The 24,597-nt window shown below is 31.6% G+C and overlaps 1 protein-coding gene across 1 annotated transcript in view; it reads left to right on the top strand.

The window, feature by feature from the left end:
• Positions 1–24,597, top strand: part of LOC135999803 (maltase-glucoamylase-like) — a 42,872-nt gene that overhangs the window by 9,103 nt on the left and 9,172 nt on the right. Inside the window, exons 12-36 of the mRNA XM_065653379.1 lie at positions 296–409; positions 1,192–1,276; positions 1,741–1,858; positions 2,739–2,910; positions 4,104–4,220; positions 4,927–5,081; positions 5,639–5,723; positions 7,177–7,233; positions 8,452–8,576; positions 9,756–9,844; positions 11,772–11,821; positions 12,415–12,585; positions 13,247–13,396; positions 14,408–14,620; positions 16,191–16,345; positions 17,028–17,196; positions 18,104–18,200; positions 18,305–18,417; positions 18,611–18,736; positions 19,423–19,551; positions 19,790–19,897; positions 20,143–20,205; positions 20,568–20,702; positions 21,707–21,791; positions 22,607–22,745. Of these exons, the coding sequence (XP_065509451.1) occupies positions 296–409; positions 1,192–1,276; positions 1,741–1,858; positions 2,739–2,910; positions 4,104–4,220; positions 4,927–5,081; positions 5,639–5,723; positions 7,177–7,233; positions 8,452–8,576; positions 9,756–9,844; positions 11,772–11,821; positions 12,415–12,585; positions 13,247–13,396; positions 14,408–14,620; positions 16,191–16,345; positions 17,028–17,196; positions 18,104–18,200; positions 18,305–18,417; positions 18,611–18,736; positions 19,423–19,551; positions 19,790–19,897; positions 20,143–20,205; positions 20,568–20,702; positions 21,707–21,791; positions 22,607–22,745 (3,020 nt within the window). The remainder of the gene's footprint in view (positions 1–295; positions 410–1,191; positions 1,277–1,740; positions 1,859–2,738; positions 2,911–4,103; positions 4,221–4,926; positions 5,082–5,638; positions 5,724–7,176; positions 7,234–8,451; positions 8,577–9,755; positions 9,845–11,771; positions 11,822–12,414; positions 12,586–13,246; positions 13,397–14,407; positions 14,621–16,190; positions 16,346–17,027; positions 17,197–18,103; positions 18,201–18,304; positions 18,418–18,610; positions 18,737–19,422; positions 19,552–19,789; positions 19,898–20,142; positions 20,206–20,567; positions 20,703–21,706; positions 21,792–22,606; positions 22,746–24,597) is intronic.

Genomic DNA, 24,597 nt, shown 5'->3' with positions numbered 1-24,597 from the left:
ATAATATAATTAATAATGATAACTCATATTAATTAGAATTGCAATTAATATATTAAAATATATATAATATTAATAATGATAATTCATATTAATTAATAAGGATAATGTTTGTGATTTACAGCTCAAAAACCTTCTTCCAATCATGGTATCAAAGCTGTCCTACAAAATTATTAATTTTATTCCCAAATGTTTCTCCAATAGAACAATGCCCAGGATTTTGAAGGAAACCTGAGAATTTCAATCTTTCTGCAAATTCATTTAAAAAAATCAATTATTTCTGCATTTTTATTGGCAGGTGTGGCCAGGAAGAACCGTCTTCCCCGACTTCACCAACCCCGAGTGCACCAACTGGTGGGTGGAGGAATGTCAAATATTTTACAACCAGGTGCCCTACGACGGGATCTGGATTGTGAGTAATTCCCCCAAACTTTCACATTTTGCAAAAAGAAGGCAGATTGGTCTGGATTGATTCAAAGGAACATTTCCTGCAAATAACCTGAAATCCATGTGGAATTTGTGTATTTTCTGTTCAATGTGTTTGGGTAAAATACTTGTTTTTCTGGCGTCAGATGGATTTTGTTAGAAATTTAATGTGATGCTTCTTTCAGTAATTTAAAATAATTGAATGTAATTCAATTTATCCAAGAACTGAGTCCAGGATGGTAATTACTGGTTTAGCTTTTAGTTTTAATAAATGACACCTTTTGGGAGAAATTCTTTCCCTCCAGAAAATAATTATAGTATAATGTATATTATGTATATTAATTATAATATATGATTATAATATATTGTTTCTAATAATTTCCAGGCCAGAACAAATAACATTTGTTCTTAACGCGGGATTTGGGAAGAATTATTTTGCTTAATTTCTCCAGTTTGAGTGGAGTGACCATCACCACTTAAAATCAGCTTTTTGACATTCAGAAAGATTTTTAATTAGTAGTAATTTTAATTTTTATGCTTATTTTTCTTTTTATTTTCATTTTAATCTATTTTGTTATAAATTTTATTGTAATTTTTATTTTTATTATTTTAAATATTTAAAATTACTTTGTAAATTCATTTCTTCCTTGCTGGATGACGTCCTTCAAGTTGCTGCTGGGTTTGTAACTGTATATTTGGCTGAAAACCCAGAAATTATTGTTATGCATAAACGTGATATTTTAAATTTGCAATTTGCAATTTTTTCAGGATATGAATGAAGTAGCCAGCTTTATTCCAGGCTCAACTAGGGGCTGTGAGCAGAATGACCTGAATTATCCTCCTTTCACGCCCCGTAAGTCCCTCGTCTTTAGCTGTGGAGTGAAAAATAATATAAATCAAAATATTTGTGAATTATTGTCCAATCAGCTAAAAAGTTTGAATTCTTTCTCAAGAAATTGAAATTTGCCAGTACATGGTCAGATCAAATTATTAAAAAATTTGGCGTGTTGTTGTTTTGGATAAATCATTATTTGCAGGCAAAATCGATCTGGAAGGTGGATTTAAGTTTATTAAATTGGAAAAAAAAAATTAAATTCATAAAATTGGAAACCTGCAGTAACATTGTACGACACCAGGGAGAAATTGTCGCTTTTTTCTTGGGGTTAAAAACTGAGAAAAGGGACAAAATGTCATTAATGTGCATGAAGGAAAAAAAAAAAAAAAACACCAAGAACAGAAATACTGATTTTTCCTGTAATTAAATTGATTTATTTTTTTAAAAAATGAGGGAATTTTATCAATTTCAATGCACTGCAGATATTGTTGACAGACTCCTGTACGCCCAGACACTCTGCATGGACGCTGTGCAGCACTGGGGGAGACAATATGACGTTCACAGTCTGTTTGGCTACTCCATGACCATCTCGACACAACGGTGAGGAATCCGCCTGAAAATTTGGGTGAAAAAGGGAAATTTTCAATATTTAGAGAAAATAAGCAATGGTATTTCAAGAAAATGAGCAATTTTATTTTGAGAAAAGGAGCAATTTCATCCCCTGTGGAATCTGGGGATCAAGAAACATTTCCCTGCAATGGCTTGAACCTGGGCATTCAAAATTGGAAATTTTAAAAAATTGGAATAGAATTCTGAATCAAAATTTTAAATTGTAGTGTTTTTTAAATTGGAATTGAATTATGATTCAAAATCTGAAGTCTCAGTGCTTTCTTTAAAAATTATAATTAAATTGTGAATCAAAATTCAAAGTCCTAGTGTTGGATATCAGTGATGACATGCTGGGGAGAGGAAGACAAAAGGAAACCTGACCTTAAATTATTTGGAGTTCAAATATGGTGAAAGTTGGCAGACAAAAATTTACAGAAAGACTATATTTAATAAAAAATATTTAATAATAAAGAAATTTTAATATTACTAAGGTAGTTAAAAACCACCTGGTTAAACTTAAGGGAATTTGTGTCCTTAGATTATTTAACAATGTAAATGAAGAAATAAAAAGAAATAGGAAATTGCCTGATACAAATCCACTCATCTCCACAACTATTTTTTATTTTTATTTTCGAAGGGTGTTAATTTTTTTATTTTTTGCTTTTGTACTTATTTTTATTTTCACTTTTTTATTTTCACTTTTTTATTTTCACTTTATTTTCTTTTGGTTTTGTATTTGTTTTTATCGTTATCCTTATTTTCATATTAATGTTTTAAATTTTATTTCATTTTATTCATTTTAATTTTTATATTTTTCCTTTATCTTATTATTTTGATTAATTTCCCTAATCCCAACCTCCTTCTCTTCCAGTGCCATTGAACGTCTCTTTCCAGGCAAGCGCAGCTTCCTGCTCTCACGGTCGACGTTTGCAGGGTCGGGGAAATTTGCCGGGCACTGGCTGGGGGATAACGCGGCCACCTGGGAGCACCTGCACTGGGCCATTCCCGGCATGCTGGAGTTCGGCCTCTTCGGCATCCCCTATGTGCGGGAACCGCAAATATAAAATTCTAAGAAATAATTTTTTAAAAAAATTTAAAATCTATAAGTAATTCAAAAATTTTAAAAATTAAACATTTAAATAATTGTATGAATAAACCATGAATTAATAGAAATTAAAATAGGATATAAAAATACAATTAAAGAAAAATGCACAGATAATTATGTATTATAAATAAATTTATTAATAAATTACATTAACTAATGGAAATTAAAATAGAATATAGAATAAAATAAATCAAATCATACAGATAAATAATTATATAAAACATTAAAATACATAAACATATAAGTAAATTAAAAGAATATATATAAAATATATATAGAATATATTTATATAAAATATATAAATTAAAATACAATCAATCATATAAAGTAATTTATTTTTCTTTTAATATTTCATTATTTACCACAGTATTGATTTTTTTAATTGATCTTACTCCATCTTCATTACTTATTTAATTATTTACCTAATTGTTGATTTTATTATTTATTTCATTCTTAGTATTTATTTTATTATCATTGTTGTTATTCATTATTTATCTAGTTTAGTTTTCATTATCAAATATTTTCTTCATTTCCAGCCACTGGTATCTCTGCTCTTTGTCATTTATTAATAACTGAAGCGAGGCTCATTAAATACCCATTTTACTTTTCAGAGTTTGAATTTATGTGACTTTTGAACTACTTTCTGAATTAATATTTAGTTTAATTTTAATTTCAATTTCAATTCTTAAGTACAAATTATTCCAACTCCCAGTGTGGAGATAGTGTGGCTATAAAATTAATTTCAGACCTTGGAGGTGGAAAAAAATACAGAAAAATCTGTATTTACCTGACTAGTTCTCTTGAAAAAAAAAACCCCAAAAATCTTAGAAACTTCAGAAATTCTGTGCTTCAACTAGAGAAAAATACAATGGGAAAATTTAGGTACAGACGATTGGTTTGGAAGAAGGGTAGAAATGAAATATTGTAGACATAAGATTTGGTAGAAATGAATTTTGCAGAAACAAAATTTTGCAGAAATAAAATTTGGTAAAAATGAAATTTTGCAAAGATGTTTTGAATGACTGTGTTACCCTGGTCAGCAAGTAGGGATGAATTGAAAAAATTTTTTTTTTTTGGTAGAGATTTGAGGTGCAATATGCCAGACAACATTTTTTTTCTTTTTATTGTTAGGTGGGAGCAGATATTTGCGGTTTCTTTGAAGATGTGTCAGAAGAACTTTGCAGACGGTGGATGCAAGTGGGAGCATTTTACCCCTTTTCCAGGAACCACAACACTGAGAAATGTATCGTAAGTGGTAAATCCCACAACTTTCTATTCTTTCTATTCTGGTACAACTTTCTATTCTGAAAATTAAATTAAATTCTGATAGTTAAATTTCTCTCACTGATGCTTATGCTGGTTCAAAATTATGCTTTGGGAAATCCTTGCTCAAGAAGGTTCAGCTTTGTCGGGTTAATTTATGGTACCAGGAAACGCGTTCAGTGTAATTTCATTTTCTGAAATTCTGAAATCCTCATGTGACACCAGATTTGGACCTGATGGTGGCTCCAACGAGCAGCAAGTGCTTCCTGCTGTGAGAGCCATCCGCTGCTGTTGTATCCTGAATGCGCAAGAGCAATGATCATTTATTTTTACGTTTATTTTTATTTTTACTTCTATTTTTATTTTTACTTTTATTTTTTATTTTAAAATTACTTTTGCTTTATTTTTATTCTTTATTTTTACTTGGGTTTAGTTTTTCATTGTATATATTTTTTACTTTATTTATATTTATATTTTATTTTTATTTATGTTTTTGTTTATTTTTAAATTTCTCATTATTTTTTTATTTTTATTGTTATTTTTACTTTATTTTTACTTTATTATTTTTACTTTATTTTTACTTTGTTTTGATCTTTATTTTATTTATATTTTATGGTTTTGTTTATTTTTTAATTCCTTATTCTTATTTCTTCTTTTTATTTTTATTTTATTTGTGTTTGTCTCTTTCCAGCCACAGGATCCTGCCATTTTTGGTGCCAATTCCATTCTGGTGAACTCCTCCAAGCTCTACCTGAGCATCCGCTACACGCTGCTGCCGTACCTGTACACGCTCTTCTACCGCGCCCACACCCGCGGCGACACAGTGGCACGGCCACTGCTCCACGAGTGCGAACCACAAATTTCCCACAACTCCCAGAATTTCCCTGGAATTTACAAATTTACAATTTCCCCGTTGGCATCTGTGCAGATGTCTATATTCATAGAATTATCGAATCATTTTGGTTTAAGATATTCTTGGGGTCTTATCGAGTCCAACCACAACCTAAATCTAGCATTTAAAAAGTTAATTCAACTTAATTAAATTGATTAAAAAAATAAAAATAGCATTAAAAATGTTCATTTCAAATCATTTTGCAGTTACAAAATGCCATTGGCAGTTGATTAAATTCTTCTCCATTTGGATATATATTACAAAATTTTAATAAGTTTTTAAATTTTAATTGAAATTTTAAATTTTTATTTTATTTTAAGTTTTTTAAGTATTTTAAACATTATAATTTCTTTTAATTTTTAATAGTCTTGTGGCATCACCATATGACACTTTTCAATAGTGATTTTAGAAAACCGTGACCTTGAAACATTAGGATTGCCTCTGACAATATTAATTAATCTGTTATTCTATAAGTGCAATTAATGCCTCTGTTTTCCTATTTTTTTAACAGGTTTTATTCCGATGAAGTGACATGGAATGTGGATAAACAATTCCTCTGGGGTCCTGGGCTCCTCATCACCCCTGTGCTTGAGCCAGTAATTCTCAATTAATTATTTGTAATTAATTAATTCACCTCGAGTCACCAGCACCTCAGGGAAGTGCTGGTAAAAAAAAAAAAGAAAAAAAAAAAAAATATTCCCTCTGTTTGAAACTACCCGTGGATTTTCTCTCTTATTCAGACCAGAGGTGATATTTTTAATTGGTTTAAAAGTCTGAATTCTCCTATTTTTGGCAGATGTATTTCCCTGAACTCACACTCCTGCTCTATTTTTTAAACTGGGAAATAAAATAAAATTTTACTTTAAAAATGTTAATACGTTTTCCCTGATGAACTGGACAAATTGCCCTGGTCGAATTTTAGCCTGAATTATCTTAGTGACAATGGGAAAGAGAATTCCCAAAGAGCTTTTTATTTTCATGAGTTTTTAAATGTATTTGTATTTCTATTTTTTTTATGAGCTTTAATACATCTCCAGTGGAAACACGTGTCTTAATATAAACTTTGATTATATCCTTCTTTCATGCATATTAAATACCATTTTCTCCAAGTTCATTATCTCTTTAAATTCATTTTTTTCTAAATTTAATTTTCTCCTTAAACTCCATTTTCTCTTTAAATTTATATGTTATATATTTTTATGATTTATATATATATTTAATTTAAATGTGAAGTTTAAGTTTAGATATTTAGAAATATTTTTAATATAAGTTTTAATTTTAAATTTAGATATTTATATATTCATAATTTAAATTTTTGTTTTATTTTCATATATTAATATTTTTATTTAAATTTTAACGTTATATGTGTGTATTTTATATTTTATTTTTATATGTTTACCTTTTTATATAGTTAAGCATATTAATCAGATGCTTGTCTTTGGACTCCTCATAAGTGTTTTTTTCCTTTATTTTCTACTCACTGTGAGAGAGCCCACAATATAATTTTATCACTGTTGAATTAGAAAATTTTGCCATTTTGTACCATTAAATTTTATATCCGATTAGTTCTGCTTTCCTGTCCTTAAGCAAATCTTCCTCTCCCTTTGCAAAATTCTGCATTTCATTTCTCACCTGATTTCACTTTTTCCCTGTGATTCAACAAGAGAAAAAATAAATAACAAATTGATGCTTTTCCCATTGCAAAATCTTGTCCAAAATCCACAGGAATTTTTGTTTTGCAAAACAAAATGTGTTGTGTTTTTTTCATATCTGAAAAAGCTAACATCGAATAAAGAAAATTAAGATTTGACAATGTTCCTAAAGAGTAATAATAAAATCAACAATAATAGAAATAATAATATTAATAGTTATAGTAATAATATTAATAAGGGATATGATTAATGTATTATATCACAATATAGTTAATAATATTAGTAGTATGAATAACATCAACAACAGGAAGAAGAAGAAGAAGAAGAAGGGGTTCAAAGGGTGACATTGCTGAAATTAAGGCTTGAAATTGAAATAAATTTTGTTTTGCACTGCCAGGGAGTGGAGGTGATCCAGGCGTACATCCCTGATGCAGTCTGGTACGATTACCATTCGGTGAGTAATTGGGATTAATTAGGGGGTACCAAGGGCGACGGGGCTGGGGGTTGAGTTGGGGACTGAGGAGCAACGGGTTGAATGAAACATTAAAATTATTAATTTACCAATATATTAATTACAATATTAAAAGATATAAAAATATATTCATTAAGTAAATAGCATTAAATATATTCAATATTTCAAAATCTATATGAACATAAGAATATGTTCATACTATTAATAATGCACAAAATGTTGCTGATCTCCTTTCTGGAAATAAATTGCATAGATTATTACATAGAATATATAATATGCGCAAAATAGTATAGATTATGTCTTTTAATAAATATACATTTTATAGATATTAAATATGTATTTAAGATATATCTAATATCTATACATATGAACTATACCAATAAAGATAGACTATATTAAATATATTAAATAAATTAAACATATTGAAATATATTAAGAAATACATTAAGATATTAATAGATTAATTATATCATTAATAATGCACAAAACGTTGCTGATCTCCTTTCTAGAAATAAATTATATATATAACATCCAATACATATATGTATTTTTACCATATTGTATTATTACTGTATTGTTACTATATCATTACACGATATTTGTACATAGTTTTACATATAATATGTGCACTGTATATTACATACATTTAGAGAAATAAATATTAAATAGATATTAGATATCTAGATTATATATCAATTATTTAAAATATATGACATATATTTTTAAAATCTATTGACTATATAATGAGTATAATATATGCAATATTATATATGTTATAATATGTTTAATATATTAAAGATGTAATTAATATATAATATATTATATTGAATGTGTAACGAATATCTAATTATGATATTAAACAATATATAGTACATATTCATACTCTTACTAACACACAGAAGGTTGCTGTTGAAAATCCATTTCCCACCCCCTGGTAGTGGTTTCAGTGAGTGGGAAAGGGCCGTGGTTCATTAGAGGCTGTTGCGGGGTTGCTCATTAATTAAATAATCTGCTAGAATAAGATGAATTAGTAAGATGAAATTCTATAAGTAGACTTATCTATAGATAGAATTTTGCAGTGTTGTGGTCTCTGCTGGTTGGACATTCACGGCTGCCAGTGATACAGATGTTGCAAAACAGCAAATGAAGAAAGAAGCGACACCTGTGCAGGAATAATTAATTATTTCCCCTGTTAATTAGGGTGGACGGCTGTGGGTGCGGCGGCAGCACTGGGACTTGTATCTACCCGCGGAGCAGCTGGGGCTGCACCTGCGCGGCGGACACATCTTCCCCACCCAGCGCCCGGCCAGCACGACGGCAGCCAGGTAAACCCGGCCTGAGCTAATGGGTAAACCCGGCCTGAGCTGCTGGGTAAACCTGGCCTAAACAGGGTAAACCTGGCCTGAACTGAGTAAACCCAGCCTGAACTGCTGGGGAATGAGGAGCAGGAGGGGACTCATGGCCACCTGGTTGCAGGAAAAAATGGCATTACTATCATTATCATCATTTCCAGGTTTGTTTTTATTTTTATTTGAAAGTTTTGACTTTTTATTTTATTTTTTGTTTTTATTTTTTGTTATTTGTTGCTTTTATTTTTAATTAGCTAGGTTAATTGTAATTTTTTAATTTTAATTTTTGTATTTATTTTTTATTGTTTTTTGTTTGGGTTTGTTTTTATTTTTGATTTTGTTTTAATTTTTTTGTTTGATTTTTATTTTATTTAATTTTTTAATTATTTTTTCTTTTTATACTTAGTATTTTGAATATTGTTTGTTGGGTTTTTTTGTTTGGTTTCTATTTCTATTTTTAAATTTTATTTTAATTTTGGGGTTTGGTTTTTGGGTTTTGGTTTTGTATTTATTCTTGATTTCATTTTTATTTTTAATTTATATTTAATTTAAATTTTTTTATTTTTTAAATTTATATTTAATTTATATTTAATTTTTTATTTTTATTTTTTAATTTTAATTTTTAATTTTATTTTAAATTTAATTTAATTTTTATTTTTCATTTTAATGTGTTTTTTATTTTTTATTTATTTTTTTAAAATTAGAATTATCGTAAATATCGACATTAATATTACCACTAGCAGTATTATCGGCATTATCAGTGTTAATATTATTATTATTATTATTATTATTATTATTATTATTATTATTACTGTTAATATCACCCTACATCACAACATTACGTTCTTATCAGTAGCAATATCTGTGGGTTTTGGTATATCATTATTTAGTAATCTTCCGCATTTGCTATTTGAAATTTGGCAATAACTCCCAGTCACTTCTTGCTGCTGCAGCTGGAGACAAAACATGGTCAGTGATGAACCAGAGGGGGGATTTTAAAATTTTTAAAATAATTTTATAATTCACAAAGTTTCAAAACCCTGCTGAACATTCAACTCTTAATAAGAAAATTACAGACTATCTAGCTATTTATTATATACTTTAATTTAAATTAATTATAATTTATTATATTCAATTGCTTTTTTTTCCTTACAGCCGTAAGAATCCCCTGGGACTCATCATCGCGCTGGATGACGCTAATGAAGCCATTGGGGAATTATTCTGGGATGATGGAGAATCGATAGGTGAGTCGACTGTCATGATGAAGGAATTATGAAAATCCGAATACTAATACTTGCAGGTTCGAATCGTGGATTTGAGGAGCATAATTTAACAAATTTAAATTATGTTTAAGCTTTAAAAGTAATTTGTTTCATTTAAAAATATTTTTAAATAAATTAATTTTAATTTTTAAATTTAATTATTTTTTAAATTAATTACATTTTAAATTAAAGTAGATGTAATTAATTTAAGTAAAATAACTATAATTGAAATTAAATTAAATTGTGACATAAAATTAAATTTTAATAATAAAATTAAATCTTAAATTTCATTTAAAATTAAATTACCTAAAATTTAAATTAAATTTTTCTTTAATAAAGTTGCAACAAGTTATTATTACTACATGTAGAAAAATGCAATCTTCTTAGTTTTTTGGAATTTTTTCTTCTTCAGATTTCACAACAGTCTAATTTATGCAAAGATTTAGCCAACCATTAAGAAAAAAACTTTAGTGTGACACTAAATTCAGAACTTAATTCAACTGAAGTAAAAAAACTTTTATTTTAGGATAAATTCTTTTTTTTTTTAATTGTGCCAATGGACAACTTCAGAGTCCAGGTGATTCTGGAGCAATGACGCCAAGCAAAATACTATTTTAATTTTGAGGCAAAGGAATTTTTGGAAAATGAACAACATTGAATTTTTGAGGATTTGGTTTTGCATCCATTTTTCATGAGATTTAAATCACTTTAGATATTTAAATCCTTCAGGTGCCTTTTGAAGTTTTATCCTTCAAGATACATTTTCTAGAAAAGACAGAAAACAGTTTAAACCTTTATTCCAAAATTATTTTTAGAAGATATTTTATGAAATACTCAAGCTTGTATTAAAGGTTTTATTCTTATATTTTTATATTTGTGTTTTTATAACTATTGCTGCATTATTACTATGTTATTACTATATCTCTATATTATATTCGGCATTATTATATTCATAATTTTAATTGTTTAAAATTTAATTCGATTTTATAATATAGATAATTTATTCAATTTCAGTAATTTAATTATTATATTAAATAAAATAAATTCTCTATATTACAAAATCCAATTAAATTTATCCATAATTTAATTCATATAATAAGTTTATAATATGTATAACTCAATTGAATTTCATCGGAGTTTGTGGTCCTTCACTACATTTCTGGTTTTATTTTTATTTTATTTTAATTCTTTTTTTTTAATTTTTAATTTGCGGGGTTATTTTATTTTTTATTTTAATGTGTTTTTTCATTTTTCATTTAATTTTTATTTTTATTGGAATTATCATAAAGAAAATAAATTCTCTATATTGTAGAATCCAATGAAATTTATATATAATTTTATTCATTTAATAAGTTTATAGTATGTATAACTCGATTGGATTTAATTGGAGTTTGTTCCTTCATGCAAGAGAAAATTATTAATAATTTGGGAGAAAAAAAAAAGTGGGTTATGACAGACATCAAGAAAAGGCTGTCAAAAGTAATAAAAAATAGGTTTCTAAGGGTAGGAATAATTAAAATAAAAAAAATACATAACGTACGGGCAAAAATGGGCAGGTTAGGTGTTTTTTGGCACCCCAGTAGCACATATTAATAACATCAGAGCTCAACTTCTGAACTGGAAAAAGACAATGAAAAAATCAAAATTTCAGGCAAATGTAGACATTTTGACACCCCAGGTCAATTTGTCAAAAGATTTGTATTGGCAGAATGTTTTTTCCTCTTCAAAACATATTGTAAGTTGTTGCAGTTTGTCCCACAGTAGGGCAGCTTTGGAGTTAACAGGAATGATAAAAATATTAACGATATATTAATTATAATTATATTAAGAATTAATTATTAATAATAATAATGAATTTTTTTGCTCTTCTCGCTTTATTTTTTTCGTGCCATCTCATTCCACATCTTAGGCACGGTTACCGGAAAAAACTACATTTCCTATGACTTCAAAGTTTCCAATGTAAGTATAAATATTTCTTAAAGGATCTAGTTTTAATTTAAAATTTTAATCACTAATATTCTCTTTTTTTTCTCTCCCTATTTTCCTAGATTTTTTAATTAAAAGCGAAGTATCTGAAAAATTGCCATTTCAAAATATTGTCACTTGACCAAGAAGGAAATATAAAATTTGTCTTTTCTTCCTCTAATTATTTTTAATATCTGCAGATTCCAATTTTTCTGCAGAACTGAAAAAAACTCAAAACCCCCAAAACAACTTTCTGGAGTTTATAACAGTTTATAGAGCACAGAAATTGTAAAGCATCCGTGGCAGTTGGGATAAGGAAGGAAATGAATGGATTTTTTTATCTCAAAAATTATAAAATTTGACTGAAGATCTGGTATATTTTTAAAAAATCTAGCTGAATGTCTATAATGAGTGAGATGAAGAACATGAACTTATTATATGCATACGTATATTATGCATTTAATACAGAAACATCTATAATTACATAAGAATTTTATATATATATAACCCAGGAAAATAACATTGCTCGCCAATTTAAATCGGGAGAAATTTTGGCAATTCAACAAAATTATTTCATTATTCCTCAGAACGTTCTAGAAATGAATGTCACACACAACAGCTACGTGGATCCCAACAACCTGATGTTCGAAGAAATAAAAATTTTGGGATTGCTCCAGGAACCAGTGTCCGTCACCGTGTTGCAGAACAACAACATGCAAATTTCATCACATAATTTCACCTATGATCCTGTAAATAAGGTAAAAAATAGAAACCTTTCAGTCCAATTTTCCTGCATTTTATATATTGAAAAGCAGATTAGTTAGTACTACGGCAAATGCCACAGTATAGGTGATGTATTTTACTAAAAAGTAAAATTATGATGTTTACCTTAATAATAATGTTAATTATGTTATTAATAATACACATATTTTATATTAATAATATAGGCATTTGTTTTAATAATATACATAATAACATTAAAAAGGATCTCCTCAAACATTGCATGCAACACAACTTTTATATTTGCATTTATTTACACAGGTAGATTAATTTATAAGGGGAGGAACAGCTCTAGGATTTTAGTCGATATTGTAGGAGGGTAAATAATATTGACACTTTTCAACACTTTTTAAATTGTAAAAATTAAACATTTAAGTTAAAATTTTAAAAATTAAATTTAAAACTAAACCCCACAGAAGTTAAAATTTTAGAATAAAAATTCATTTTTTCAAAAAGTGGACTTATCTGCAGGATCAGATCTTTTTCAGATGTTCCAGGCAGGAATTTCAAATATGTAAGTTTGTAAAAATGAAGGTTTCTCTGCAGAGGTGCTGAGTTTTGTTCAGGGAAATTTCTTGCTTTTAAGGATCTGAAAAAAAAAATAGAATTTAATAATGCTTAATTGTTTAATATTTATAGGTTACTCTCATACAAGGGCTCCAGCTGGAACTTGGAAAATCATACTCGTTAAGATGGACACTGGGAATCAGCAATAATGAGAAATTTGATTGTGATCCCAACCCAAATGCATCCAAGGAAAACTGCGAACAGCTCGGCTGCATCTGGGCGGTAGGAAAATTTTCTGAAAACGAATTGGGGATTTTTTTTTTTTTTTTTTACAACAAAAGAAACTGTCTCATTTGTCCTTTCAAGGACTTTTGTTGAAAATACCACAATTTTCAACAACTTCTGGTCTTCTGAAGTATGAGAAAAATAGAGGAAAACCTTGGCATTTTTTGTAAGTTGGTAACCAATTTGTAAAAAGTCAAATAGACTTGAAATCACCAAGGCTTATACTCACTAAAAAAATAAATAAATCTCAGTAAATAATGAACAAATAATGGACGATATTTAAATGACCCAGATTCCTCTGGAATTGAGAAGATTCTCAGAAGAAATCCTAGAATTTTCATCCACCCTCATTGTATTAAAAAAACCCGCCAAACCCTGCTAAATCTAATTTAAATCTCTATTTTTTATAAATCCAGATATTTATATGAATTAATTTTGGGCACATTCTCTTGAAGGTGTCCAAAATGGCCAGACAATGAAGATTTAAAGTTGTTTTTTAATTTTTGGTTTTTTGAGGTGAAATTCACAGATAGAGGGAATATCAAATCATGGTCACTTTGTGATGATACAGATGGGACTGAACAGACTTGAGCTAATTAATTATAATTAACATAGTCTAGAGATCGGTGGGTTCAGTGCCACTTCTTTATTGTTTAACACCAGCATGAAGATTTTGGGGCCAAATTCAAAATTAATTAGTTAGCTGGTTGAAAACAAGAGGTTTGGAAATCTTGTTGCTAAATAAAAATAAAACAAAAGGTAATTTTAAAAAGTCGGTGAACCAGAAAGTTTAAATTAATTTAAGTAGTTATTAGTTAATATTAATTTAAATATGATTTCATTTATATTTTTATTAATTTATTTTATTTGTTTCTGTTAATTTAAATAATTGAGTCATTCCTGGCCCCAAATAAAGATTCTTGATTTCCCAACCCAAATATTTTGAAGGAATTTGAGAAAGCAAATATAAATTGAAAGGAAATCAACTCATCACATTTCCACCCGCAGGAAGTCACCTCTGATTTTAGCATCCCCTACTGCTACTACAACGGCCCTGACAACGATTATTCCATTGCTGATGTCACATATGTGTCATCTGGTGTGACAGCCAATGTCACCTTCACAGGGAAGGACCTCGAAGCGTCCCAGAAATCCACGTCACCGATCAGCACCCTGCGCCTGGAGGTGATATATCACACCAACCACATGCTGCAATTTAAGGTGAATTTCTTCAAATTTATGTTCTTCCACTGGTCAGAATAACGTGATTTCCAGGAATAATGTGTGTGCTCATTTTTTTTTGTTATCCAAATAAATTTCTCGTTTTAACCAAATTGCTTTTATTGCTCTTAGGCTTGAATTGACTCATGCCAACTTCTATGATACCCGAAGAAAATTCTCTTAAATCTGGCTAGAAATTCAACCCAAATATTGAAATTTGTTTACCGCACATAAAAATATATTTAAATCAATATACCCCCAAAATTAAATAAGCCATTTCTGGCCCAAAATAAAGGTTCTTAATTTCCCAACCCAAATATTTTAAAGGAATTTGTGAAAGAACATATATTGAAATGGAATGCTTATTTCAGGAAATGGACTCAACCATAATTCAGTAATTCAGATTTTTTTACTGTTATTGGTGAGAAAAAATGGAACCATTTTCTATGTCCGAGTCCAAGTCTTTCAGTCTGTAGATTAATTTGTATTGGCCAATAGGAGTATCTAGTGGGGTCCCTCAAGGGTCAGTACTGGGACCAGTACTATTCAAAATATTCATCAACGACTTGGATGAGGGAATAGAGTGCACTGCCATCAAGTTCGCTGATGACACCAGACTGGGAGGAGTGGCTGACACACCAGAAGACTGTGCTGCCATCTAGAGACCTGGACAGGCTGGAGAGCTGGGCAGGGAGAAACTTAAGGAAATAATAGAGCAAGGGCAAGTATAGAGTCTTGCATCTAGTTCCAGCATAAGTTGGGGAACAACCTGTTGGAGAGCAGTGTAGGAGAAAGGGACCTGGGAGCCGTGGGGGACAGCAGGATGACCATGAGCCAGGACTGTGCCCTTGTGGCCAGGAAGGCCAATGGCATTCTGGGGTGGATTAGAAGGGGGGTGGTTAGTAGGTTGAGGGAGGTTCTCCTGCCCCTCTACTCTGCCCTGGTGAGACCACATCTGGAATATTGTGTCCAGTTCTGGGCCCCTCTAGTAGAAGAAGGACAGGGAACTGCTAGAGAGAGCTCACTGCAGAGCCACGAAGATGATGGAGTGGAGCTGGGAAGAATATAAGGCTGTTGTCAGAGGATGTGGGGAAGCAACAAGGAAAGTTCCCTTCCCTTATGAGGAAAGGCTGAAGGAGCTGAGTCTCTTTATCTTGGAGAAGAGGAGACTGAGGGGTGACCTCATTAATGGTTATAAACGTGGAAAGGGTGAGTGTCAGGAGGATGGAGCCAGGCTCTTCCCAGTGACAATCAAGGATAGGACAAGGGGCAATGGGTACAAACAGGAACACAGGAGGTTCCACTTAAATATGAGAAGAACAGGCTGCCCAGCAAGGTTGTGGAGTCTCTTTCTCTGGCGACATTCAAAACCCGCCTGGACACCTTCCTGTGTAATCTCATTTGAGTGTTCCTGCTCCGGCGGGGGGATTGGACTGGATGGTATTTCGAGGTCACTTCCAATCCCTGACTTCTGTGATTACAAGAAAATGTTTTCACTATTTTTATCTTGAATTCTTGAAAATGTAACTTGCTAATTTATGCATATTCCATGTGCATTTTCCATGTATAGATTTATGATTATGCAAATGAACGGTACAAGGTGCCAGTTCCGCTAAATCTCCCCACGGCCCCCGAGAGCACAGTTGAGAATCGACTTTATGATGTGGTGGTTCAGGACAAACCATTTGGCATCCAGGTCCGACGCCGAAGCACAGGGATGGTGATGTAAGCCACACTCATTTAATTTAATTTTTTAATTTAATTATACTGATTTTATTTTTCCTTTTTTTAAAATTTATTTTTTAATTTGTATTTTTCATTTTTTGTTTATTTTTTCATTTCATTTTGCCAATTTAAGTTTTTCATTTAATTTTGTTAATTTCATTTTTCTTTTATTTATAAATTTAATTTAATTTCACCTCAATATTTCATTATTTCTTCCCCATCCCTTTTTTTTCTTCACCTTTTTCCTTTTTCTTTTTTTAATTTTCCAGCCAAAACATTTTATTGTCCCATCTGTTCTAAATGCCACAAGACAAGTTTTTGTGTCCGTCCCATAAAACAACCCCACCTGCCAAATACTAAACTCTTCTTTAAAATAATAAAAATTTAATTGCAAATTGTCTTAATTTACTCTGGTTGGCAAAAAGTATTTATTCCATGATTTGGCCTCCCATGTCTATGGTAGTTGCTGGAAGAACTATCAGAGTGTGACTTAGTTTCTAACAGAAAAAAATTTGATTTACACCCAAGATTTCAACATAATCTGTGCAAAAAATACATTAAATTATTAAAGTCCTAATGTTGTTGAAGTTTTCTTGATAACCATAAAAGCTTTACTCCAAATTGGAGAATAATGAGATTTTTAGACACTTCCTGCCATCTTGTTCTATTTCCCCCATTTCAGCTGGGATTCGCAGCTTCCAACCTTCACCTTCAGCGACATGTTCATCCAGATTTCAACCCGTTTGGCCTCCCAATATCTGTACGGATTTGGCGAAACCGAACACACTGCATTTCGCCGCAACATGAACTGGCACACCTGGGGGATGTTCGCTAGGGACCAACCTCCCGGAGTACGTGGAATTTAAAAAAAAGTCCATTTTGCTTTCTTACCTGGAATTTCTGCTTTTTTGTGTGTGTTTTGAGGTGATTTTGGTGTCCCTGGTGCTGACATTTTGTGTGCTGAGGTGATTTTGATGCCCCGATGCCACCATTTCATGTTTTGAGGTGATTCTGGTGACACCATTTTGTGTTTTGAGGTGATTTTAGTGCCCCTGGTGCCACCATTTTGTGTTCTGAGGTGATCCTGCCACCTCTGGTGCTGCCATTTTGAGCCATGAGATCCTGCAACTCTGGGATTGAATTCATACTTATGAATTTAAACAAATAAATAAATAAATAGTCTCAGCATACCCATGTATTGGTTTTGAATAGAATCATAATATCGTAGAATTTAGGTTGGAAGAGACCCTCAGGGTCACTGAGTTCAACCATAACCTGACTCTAGCACTAGCACATAATACAAATATTGACAGTTTGCAAGGAATGAATCATGGAACAGCCATGCATTATTACAGCTAAAATTTGAAAATTGAAACATTTTGAGTAAATCAAAACTAAGAGAAAGTCACCATCTTGTCTTGATGATAACAGCTAACTAGAAATACTGGAAAAGAATAACGTTTTCTCCTAGGGAAGCTCTTTCAAATTAGCAATTTCTCAATCTAGAAATACATTTTCTTCCCTCCCCACCTTGAGTGATCTGAAACAGATCGACCTCAAAATTTGAAGCTGAAAATGTTTTCTCCTGGTCAATGCTTTCCACTGCATGTTCAACGTTCAACAGTTTTTGCTGCATGCTCTACCATTGTGCATCAGATTGTTTATTAACTTTGTTATTGATAACGGATAATTTGTTGTTAGGTGTAACCGAACGCTTATGATGTCATTCCAACTGAAAATACTTTATTTTTTTTGCAGTACAAGTTGAATTCATATGGTTTCCAGCCATTCTACATGGGTCTTGAAGAGGACGGCAACGCCCACGGAGTTCTCTTGCTTAACAGCAACGCAATGGGTAAAAAAAACCTCAACATTTTGCTTTCTTTTCTCCATGTGTTTCACTCCAGTGTTCAGTTTTTGCCTTACACAAGCATTTGTTGCCTTCTCGCACTATTCCAGATGTGACCTTCCAGCCCACACCTGCTCTGACTTATCGCACAACTGGGGGAATTCTGGACTTTTACGTGGTTTTGGGGCCGACACCAGAGCTCGTTGTTCAGGAATACACTGCAGTACTGTTCTCCTTTTACAAATTCAAAGCGTTTTGGGGTTGTTTTGGTTTGCTATGGTTCCCCCTCTTGCCCCTCTTCCCCCATTTTCATTTTGTTTGTATTTTTATATTTACTTTTTTAATTGTAATCATTGTTTATGATTTATTATGTTTATGATTTATCATCATTATGATGATCTTTTTTCCATTTTCAGCTGGTTGGGCGACCTGTCATGCCACCCTACTGGGCACTTGGATTCCAGTTGTGCCGCTACGGATATGAAAATGATGCTGAAATTGCTAAGTTGGTGGAAGACATGAAAGCAGCCAGGATACCCTACGTACGTTGAGAGTCATTACATATTGTGATGCTGCTTGAATTTCTGGTTTCGGAGTATTATCTAATTTAAAACAGTAAAAGAAATATTACAATTAATGCCACAGTTCAACTTTTCCATGCGCTTTGCAGGGAAACAAAGCAAAGCAGTTTTGTTTGTATTATACATCGTCCTGTGCTGAAAAAGCTACATTTTGGTGTATTTAGGGGAAAACTACAAAAGCTACCTAAATGCTACCAAAAGCTACCTAAAAGCTATGAAAAGCATGGCTTTCATTTTACAAACATTAACTTTTAATGTTTTACAAACATCCAATTATTTTGGCATGGAGCGATTCCCTTGTTTCTGGACAGTGTGTAGTAACACGGACGCAGGCAACATCTATATCAATATATATTTATACACCTGCACAAATATGTTTTTGTTCACATGTATGAATTTCTGGGTTTTTTCATCCTAAATACTATGGTGAAAGTTGAATTTCTGACTGGATGGGTTGTGTGAGTCTGTTCATCCGATAACCTGAACTTTAAGCTGCAGCAGATTCCAATTTTACGTTAAAACAAACAAACAAACAAAAAATCAGTAGCTTGCCCATTTTTGCAAATGGATGATGAACTTGCTGGTGGATCATGTCATTCAGGAAATGACAAAAAAAAGCCCTTTATTTTTTTTGGTGTAAACTACAGGATATTCAGTATGCAGATATTGATTATATGGAACGGCAGCTGGACTTCACTCTGGACTCACGCTTTGCGGGATTACCAGCTCTAATCAACAAAATCCGAGAAGAAGGAATGAGGTTTATCCTGATCCTGGTGGGTGTCTAACTCTTGTTTTAAATTACGGCTTTAAATTCCAGTTGAATTCTGGTTTTAAGATACAGTACAGCGTTGCAGAATACAGAACGTGTTCAATGGCATTTCAGGACTTGTCTTTCGAGCATAAAAATTCTATTTATTTTTAAATTAGTTTATTAATTAATTAATGATTTATTAATTATTTAAAATTATTATTAGTAGTATTTTTATTAATTAATGAATCCTTTAATTTTAGGACCCAGCCATATCTGGTAACGAAACCAATTACCTCGCCTTCACAAGAGCTTTGGAGAAAGACGTCTTCATCAAATGGCCCGATACTGGTGACATCATGTACGGAAAGGTGGGGTTCTTAAAAAAGAGGATTATTTTACTAAATAAGCATCAAACAAGGTCGGGTGTTGGAGAGGAGATATCTAATTTCACATACATTCCCAAATTTAGATGACACATCAAATGCTACAAATGGAAATATATTTGGTTTGCGTCGCCATTGGACGATGTGGCAGTGAAGTTTTATTGCTGTTGATCCTCATTTTTTTCATCCAGTTTAATTTGATTATTTTACCATCTCTTTCTTCCTCCCAGGTCTGGCCAGATCTTCCCAACGTCATCGTTAACAACTCACTGGATTGGGACACCCAAGTGGAGGTAAATGCTGATTATCTTTGGGGACTGACACAAATAGAGAGGGAGCAGCAAATTCATTAAGGTTTACAGAAGTTAAATGTCTGAAAAATTTCGTCTACGAAGTCAGATGCAGAAAGTGTCCAGTTTTTCTACCAGAACATCCAAAAAACCTAAATAAAATCTGATTTTATTTCCATTATTATCCTCACTCTGAAGTCAGAGTCAGAACACCTTTTTGTCAGAACATCTAAAAACTGTAGCAAACCCATGAATTATTTAAGAAAAAATTAAATTTGTATTTTTTACATAACTAAACTAATCCCAACACTTTAGTAGTAGGACACTCCTGTGTCTATGCTTCAACGATTTTTTTTCTTTTCCAGATCTACCGTGCATACACTGCTTTTCCAGATTTCTTCCGCAATTCCACAGCCGAATGGTGGACGAGAGAAATCGCTGAAGTCTACACCAACCCCCACAATGCATCGCAAAGCTTGAAATTCGATGGCATCTGGATAGTAAGTGTTGAAAATTATTCTATTTCTGAGATTTTCTTCATATTTTTATCCCAGGATTGGCTCTCAACACCTCAAAACCCTCTTCTGGTGCCTCCAAGGGAGGAAATAGACGTTTAATGCTAAATATAATTTCAGAAGTTTAAAAATCCTTCTTCTGAACAGCATCATTATTTCTGCCGTTTTTTTCCGTGTTAAAAAATGTTACTTTCTCAAATCATCATTATTTACTTGTGACCCACCTAAAGGCTCTTTTGCAGTGTTGTTGTTGTTCCGTGAATTCCTAAAGTTGTTTTTGTAGTTAAGCTTTTTGTGTGCGTGCCTGTTTTTTTTAATTTTGTTTTTGGTTTATTTTTTACTATCTTATTCTATTGTTTTATTTTCCTTTAATTTGTTTTATTGGCAGTGAGAGACTATTTTTTATTCCATTATTACTTCTGCAAGGTAAAATTAGATAAACAGGTTTAGCTTCCTTCTTAAATGACATGGACTTGCAACAGCGCTGGAAACTACTCAATATTAATAGTATTTCTATAGAAAACCACAAAACATCTAGAAACCCAGGAAAATATTTGGAATTTTCACATATCCTGGCTGCAACCTGAGAATCACGGGCACCGAGGACAAGCACCATCATTACCAAATTCAGAGATTTCAGATGTTCATGTATCTGTAGCAATATTTTCTGTATTGCTTTCACTTTTCAGAGAGGAAAACTTGCCCTTTTCTGGAAATGTAGTTGAGAAATAGGAAATGGAAACTTTACTCTCTGGGAAATGAGAAATTCAGAATCTGCCTATGAAGGGAATTTCTCATCAGAAAAAAGTATCCATTGAACCAGTGGAATAGTCCTGAAAATCTGAATTTCCCTGTTCATTTAATGTACTTGGTCAGCCTGCTGGCAAAGACAATTAAATATTCAGGGCACAACTAAAATAACTGAAAGGAACTAATGTATTAAATCGAAGAGGAGTATGTTAATCTAGCATTTTGCTTTCTTTTTTCAGGACATGAACGAACCTTCGAGCTTCGTTAACGGTGCCGTTGGCGGCTGCAGAAACCAAGAGCTCAATTTTCCACCATATGTGCCCCGTGAGTCTGATCACTGCTGTAAAAAATTTAAACATTTTAAAATAAATATTTTTTGCTAGATTTTTGTATCTATTTTCTATCTTCGGACTTTGCTTTGGACACAGTCAAGACTGCGACTGTCGGGATTTTGTAAGATGAAAAAATGCACTTAATGACTAACACTTTCAAAAATATCCTTGTGCCTTCTCTGATAAGTTGTTATAATATGTAAAATTTTAAAGTCTAATTTGAGGAATGATCTTGAAATCCTTGTTCTTCTCAGGAGGGCTTTGCTACTGATGTAAATCACTATTAATTAGCAATAACTCACTGCTGCTTGGTTAGAATCCTCCTGTTGCCTCCTGATGTGTTGAATACCATTTCTCAGGAAGCAAAATATTCAGAATGGACTTCCCTCCAAAGTTCTTTGTGTATATGGTGTTCTTTACAAAAATGTGCAATATTTTCTGAGTTAGGATAAATTCTGTTTAGCCTTTATCCTCTTCAGTAAGAGCATCTAGAACTGAGTTGCTATTAATATTTCTCTTGCGGGCCCAGGTACTTACTGAGCATCGGGAATTTCAGAATTTCCTAAAGTTTTGCAATGGAATTCCAGAATTTCCTATATTTCTGAAATAAAATGTCAGCATTTCCTAAACGTCTGAAATCCAATGTCATTTTCATGAAAATAAAATAAATGACCATGTAAATATTTCAAAGGGAAGTAAATACTATTAAAAACAAACAAACAAACAAAACCAAAACAAACAACTTGTTAAAATTCTTACTGGATGCCAATTATTAAAAAAAGCATGTTTTCATTCCGTTTCTGCTAGAGCTGGGGTCACGGTCAGAGGGCTTGGCTTTCAAGACGCTCTGCATGGAGGGGCAGCAATTCCTCCCTGATGGTTCCCCCGTCCGTCACTATGATGTCCACAACCTTTATGGGTGGTCACAAACAAAACCCACCCTCGAGTAAGTAACTTTTTTTCATTCTTTCCAAAAACTGTTGCAAATTAATATTTGATGTCTCTGTTCTCATGACAAAAAGTTTCAGAGTTATTTACTAGAAATCTTTTTTTTCTCATAATTTTTCTATTCATCTGAATATCTTCAATTCGGTTACTTGCGGATAATTTGAGTGGTTCAAATACACAACATTTTTTATATCTGCAAAAAATTGGTTTATTATAGCGCTGAGCTTCTTTTGCCCTTGCATCACAGGAAGGAAAATGAACATAAATTTTAAAATGTAGTCTACAATCCAACCATACTTAAGTGAATTTCATTAAATAAATGAAAATTTATATATTTCATTAAATAAATTTCATTAAAATAAATGAAATGGTGCTGAAAAGGGAAAATTCACTTCTGAAATGTAAATTGTGTGCTTAAGTTTTCCTTTTTTAGAAATTGTTTTCTCAATCCCAAGGCTAATTTGATTATATATTCCATAGCAAATCATATTGTAGCCTATTTTCAATAGCTTCTGATTGAATGATAATATAATAATAATGCTTCATTTCTAGTTTAATGAGGTTTTTAAAGATCTCCACAACCCTAATCCCTCTCCTGGTAATATTTTTATTAATTTAATTCAATTATTTATTTATTTATTTAATATTAGCATAAATAAAGAAAAATCTACTTGAATTTTTGACTGAGCAGATGGCACATTTAATAGCCGACGAGATGGGAAGGACAAAATAATGATGGTGATAATAATAATGATGAAGATAATAATAATGATCATAATGATGATAATAATAATCCAAATCTAAAGGAAGTTGGTTATTTTAAGCAGAGAGCAATTAAACATGAAGAGGAATATGATCATTGGTTCTGTCAAGAAATATTTTCCTCTGGTTTAGAGGCACTATAATTTATATAATAATATGTATTGTATATAACTACACCACATTAGTCCAATTTCATTACTAAGGGAATTTAAGTGAATTGAATTCGGCCTAACAACTCTGTTAATTTTTTTAAAAAAAACTTTTCTTTTTGATTTAAATGGGGTTGGTTTGTTGGTTTTTGTTGTGTTTTTTTTTTTTTTTTCTTTTACTTGATTACCCGTACAGGGATCTTGCTGTAGTAGTCCAAGAATTCTTTAAGGACATCAAATATGTTATTTATTATTTGAGGAATGAGGGAGAAAAGAAAATAAAGAAAATTAAATTCCCTTCAACATCATCCTTGAATAGTTATTTACTCCTGACCTAAACCATGCAACTTTTTTTGCTTACAGAAAAGCTAAATAAAATCAAATTTCATTCCAAGCTGTGTCCCATCAACTGGTTCTTCTTTGCTGTGAGGCCCATTCCCACTCTGAGACAAAAACTTCAACTTTAATATGACCATTTTTAGACAAATCTGTGCTGGCTGTTTCAAATAATCTTATTTCTTTTGCAACAATCATGGATCAGAAGCTTATTTTTTTGTTCCAATGCCCTTTCAGCAACTCATGCTGACAGGTCTAATATTCCCTGTGCTTCTGTTTTGTCCCCTGGTTTGAATTTTGTTCAGATAATTTTTAACTGTTGCTGCAAACTATAATTATTATTGTAATAACAGACTAACGTGCCCTGGACTAGATCACGTAACCCTTAAAAAAATGCGTAAGTTGGGCCACACTTGTGTTTTCCCATGAAGTCTTAACTGGAAATCCTTAATTTAGTGACACCTGGTTTTGAAAATTCATTTTCTAACGACAAGTTGATCGACACTTAATTCTTAGTTTCTGGAGATGTGTGGATCATAATTGCAATTAAAACCCCATACATTTGGCTTACGGCTGCTCCTGGTCACAGGCAGAGCTTCCCTA

Source organism: Caloenas nicobarica, chromosome 30, assembly GCF_036013445.1.
Source record: "Caloenas nicobarica isolate bCalNic1 chromosome 30, bCalNic1.hap1, whole genome shotgun sequence".
NCBI classification, from domain to species: domain Eukaryota; kingdom Metazoa; phylum Chordata; class Aves; order Columbiformes; family Columbidae; genus Caloenas; species Caloenas nicobarica.
The sequence above is the reverse complement of the archived record's forward strand: the minus strand, read 5'-3'. Positions and strand labels throughout refer to the sequence as shown.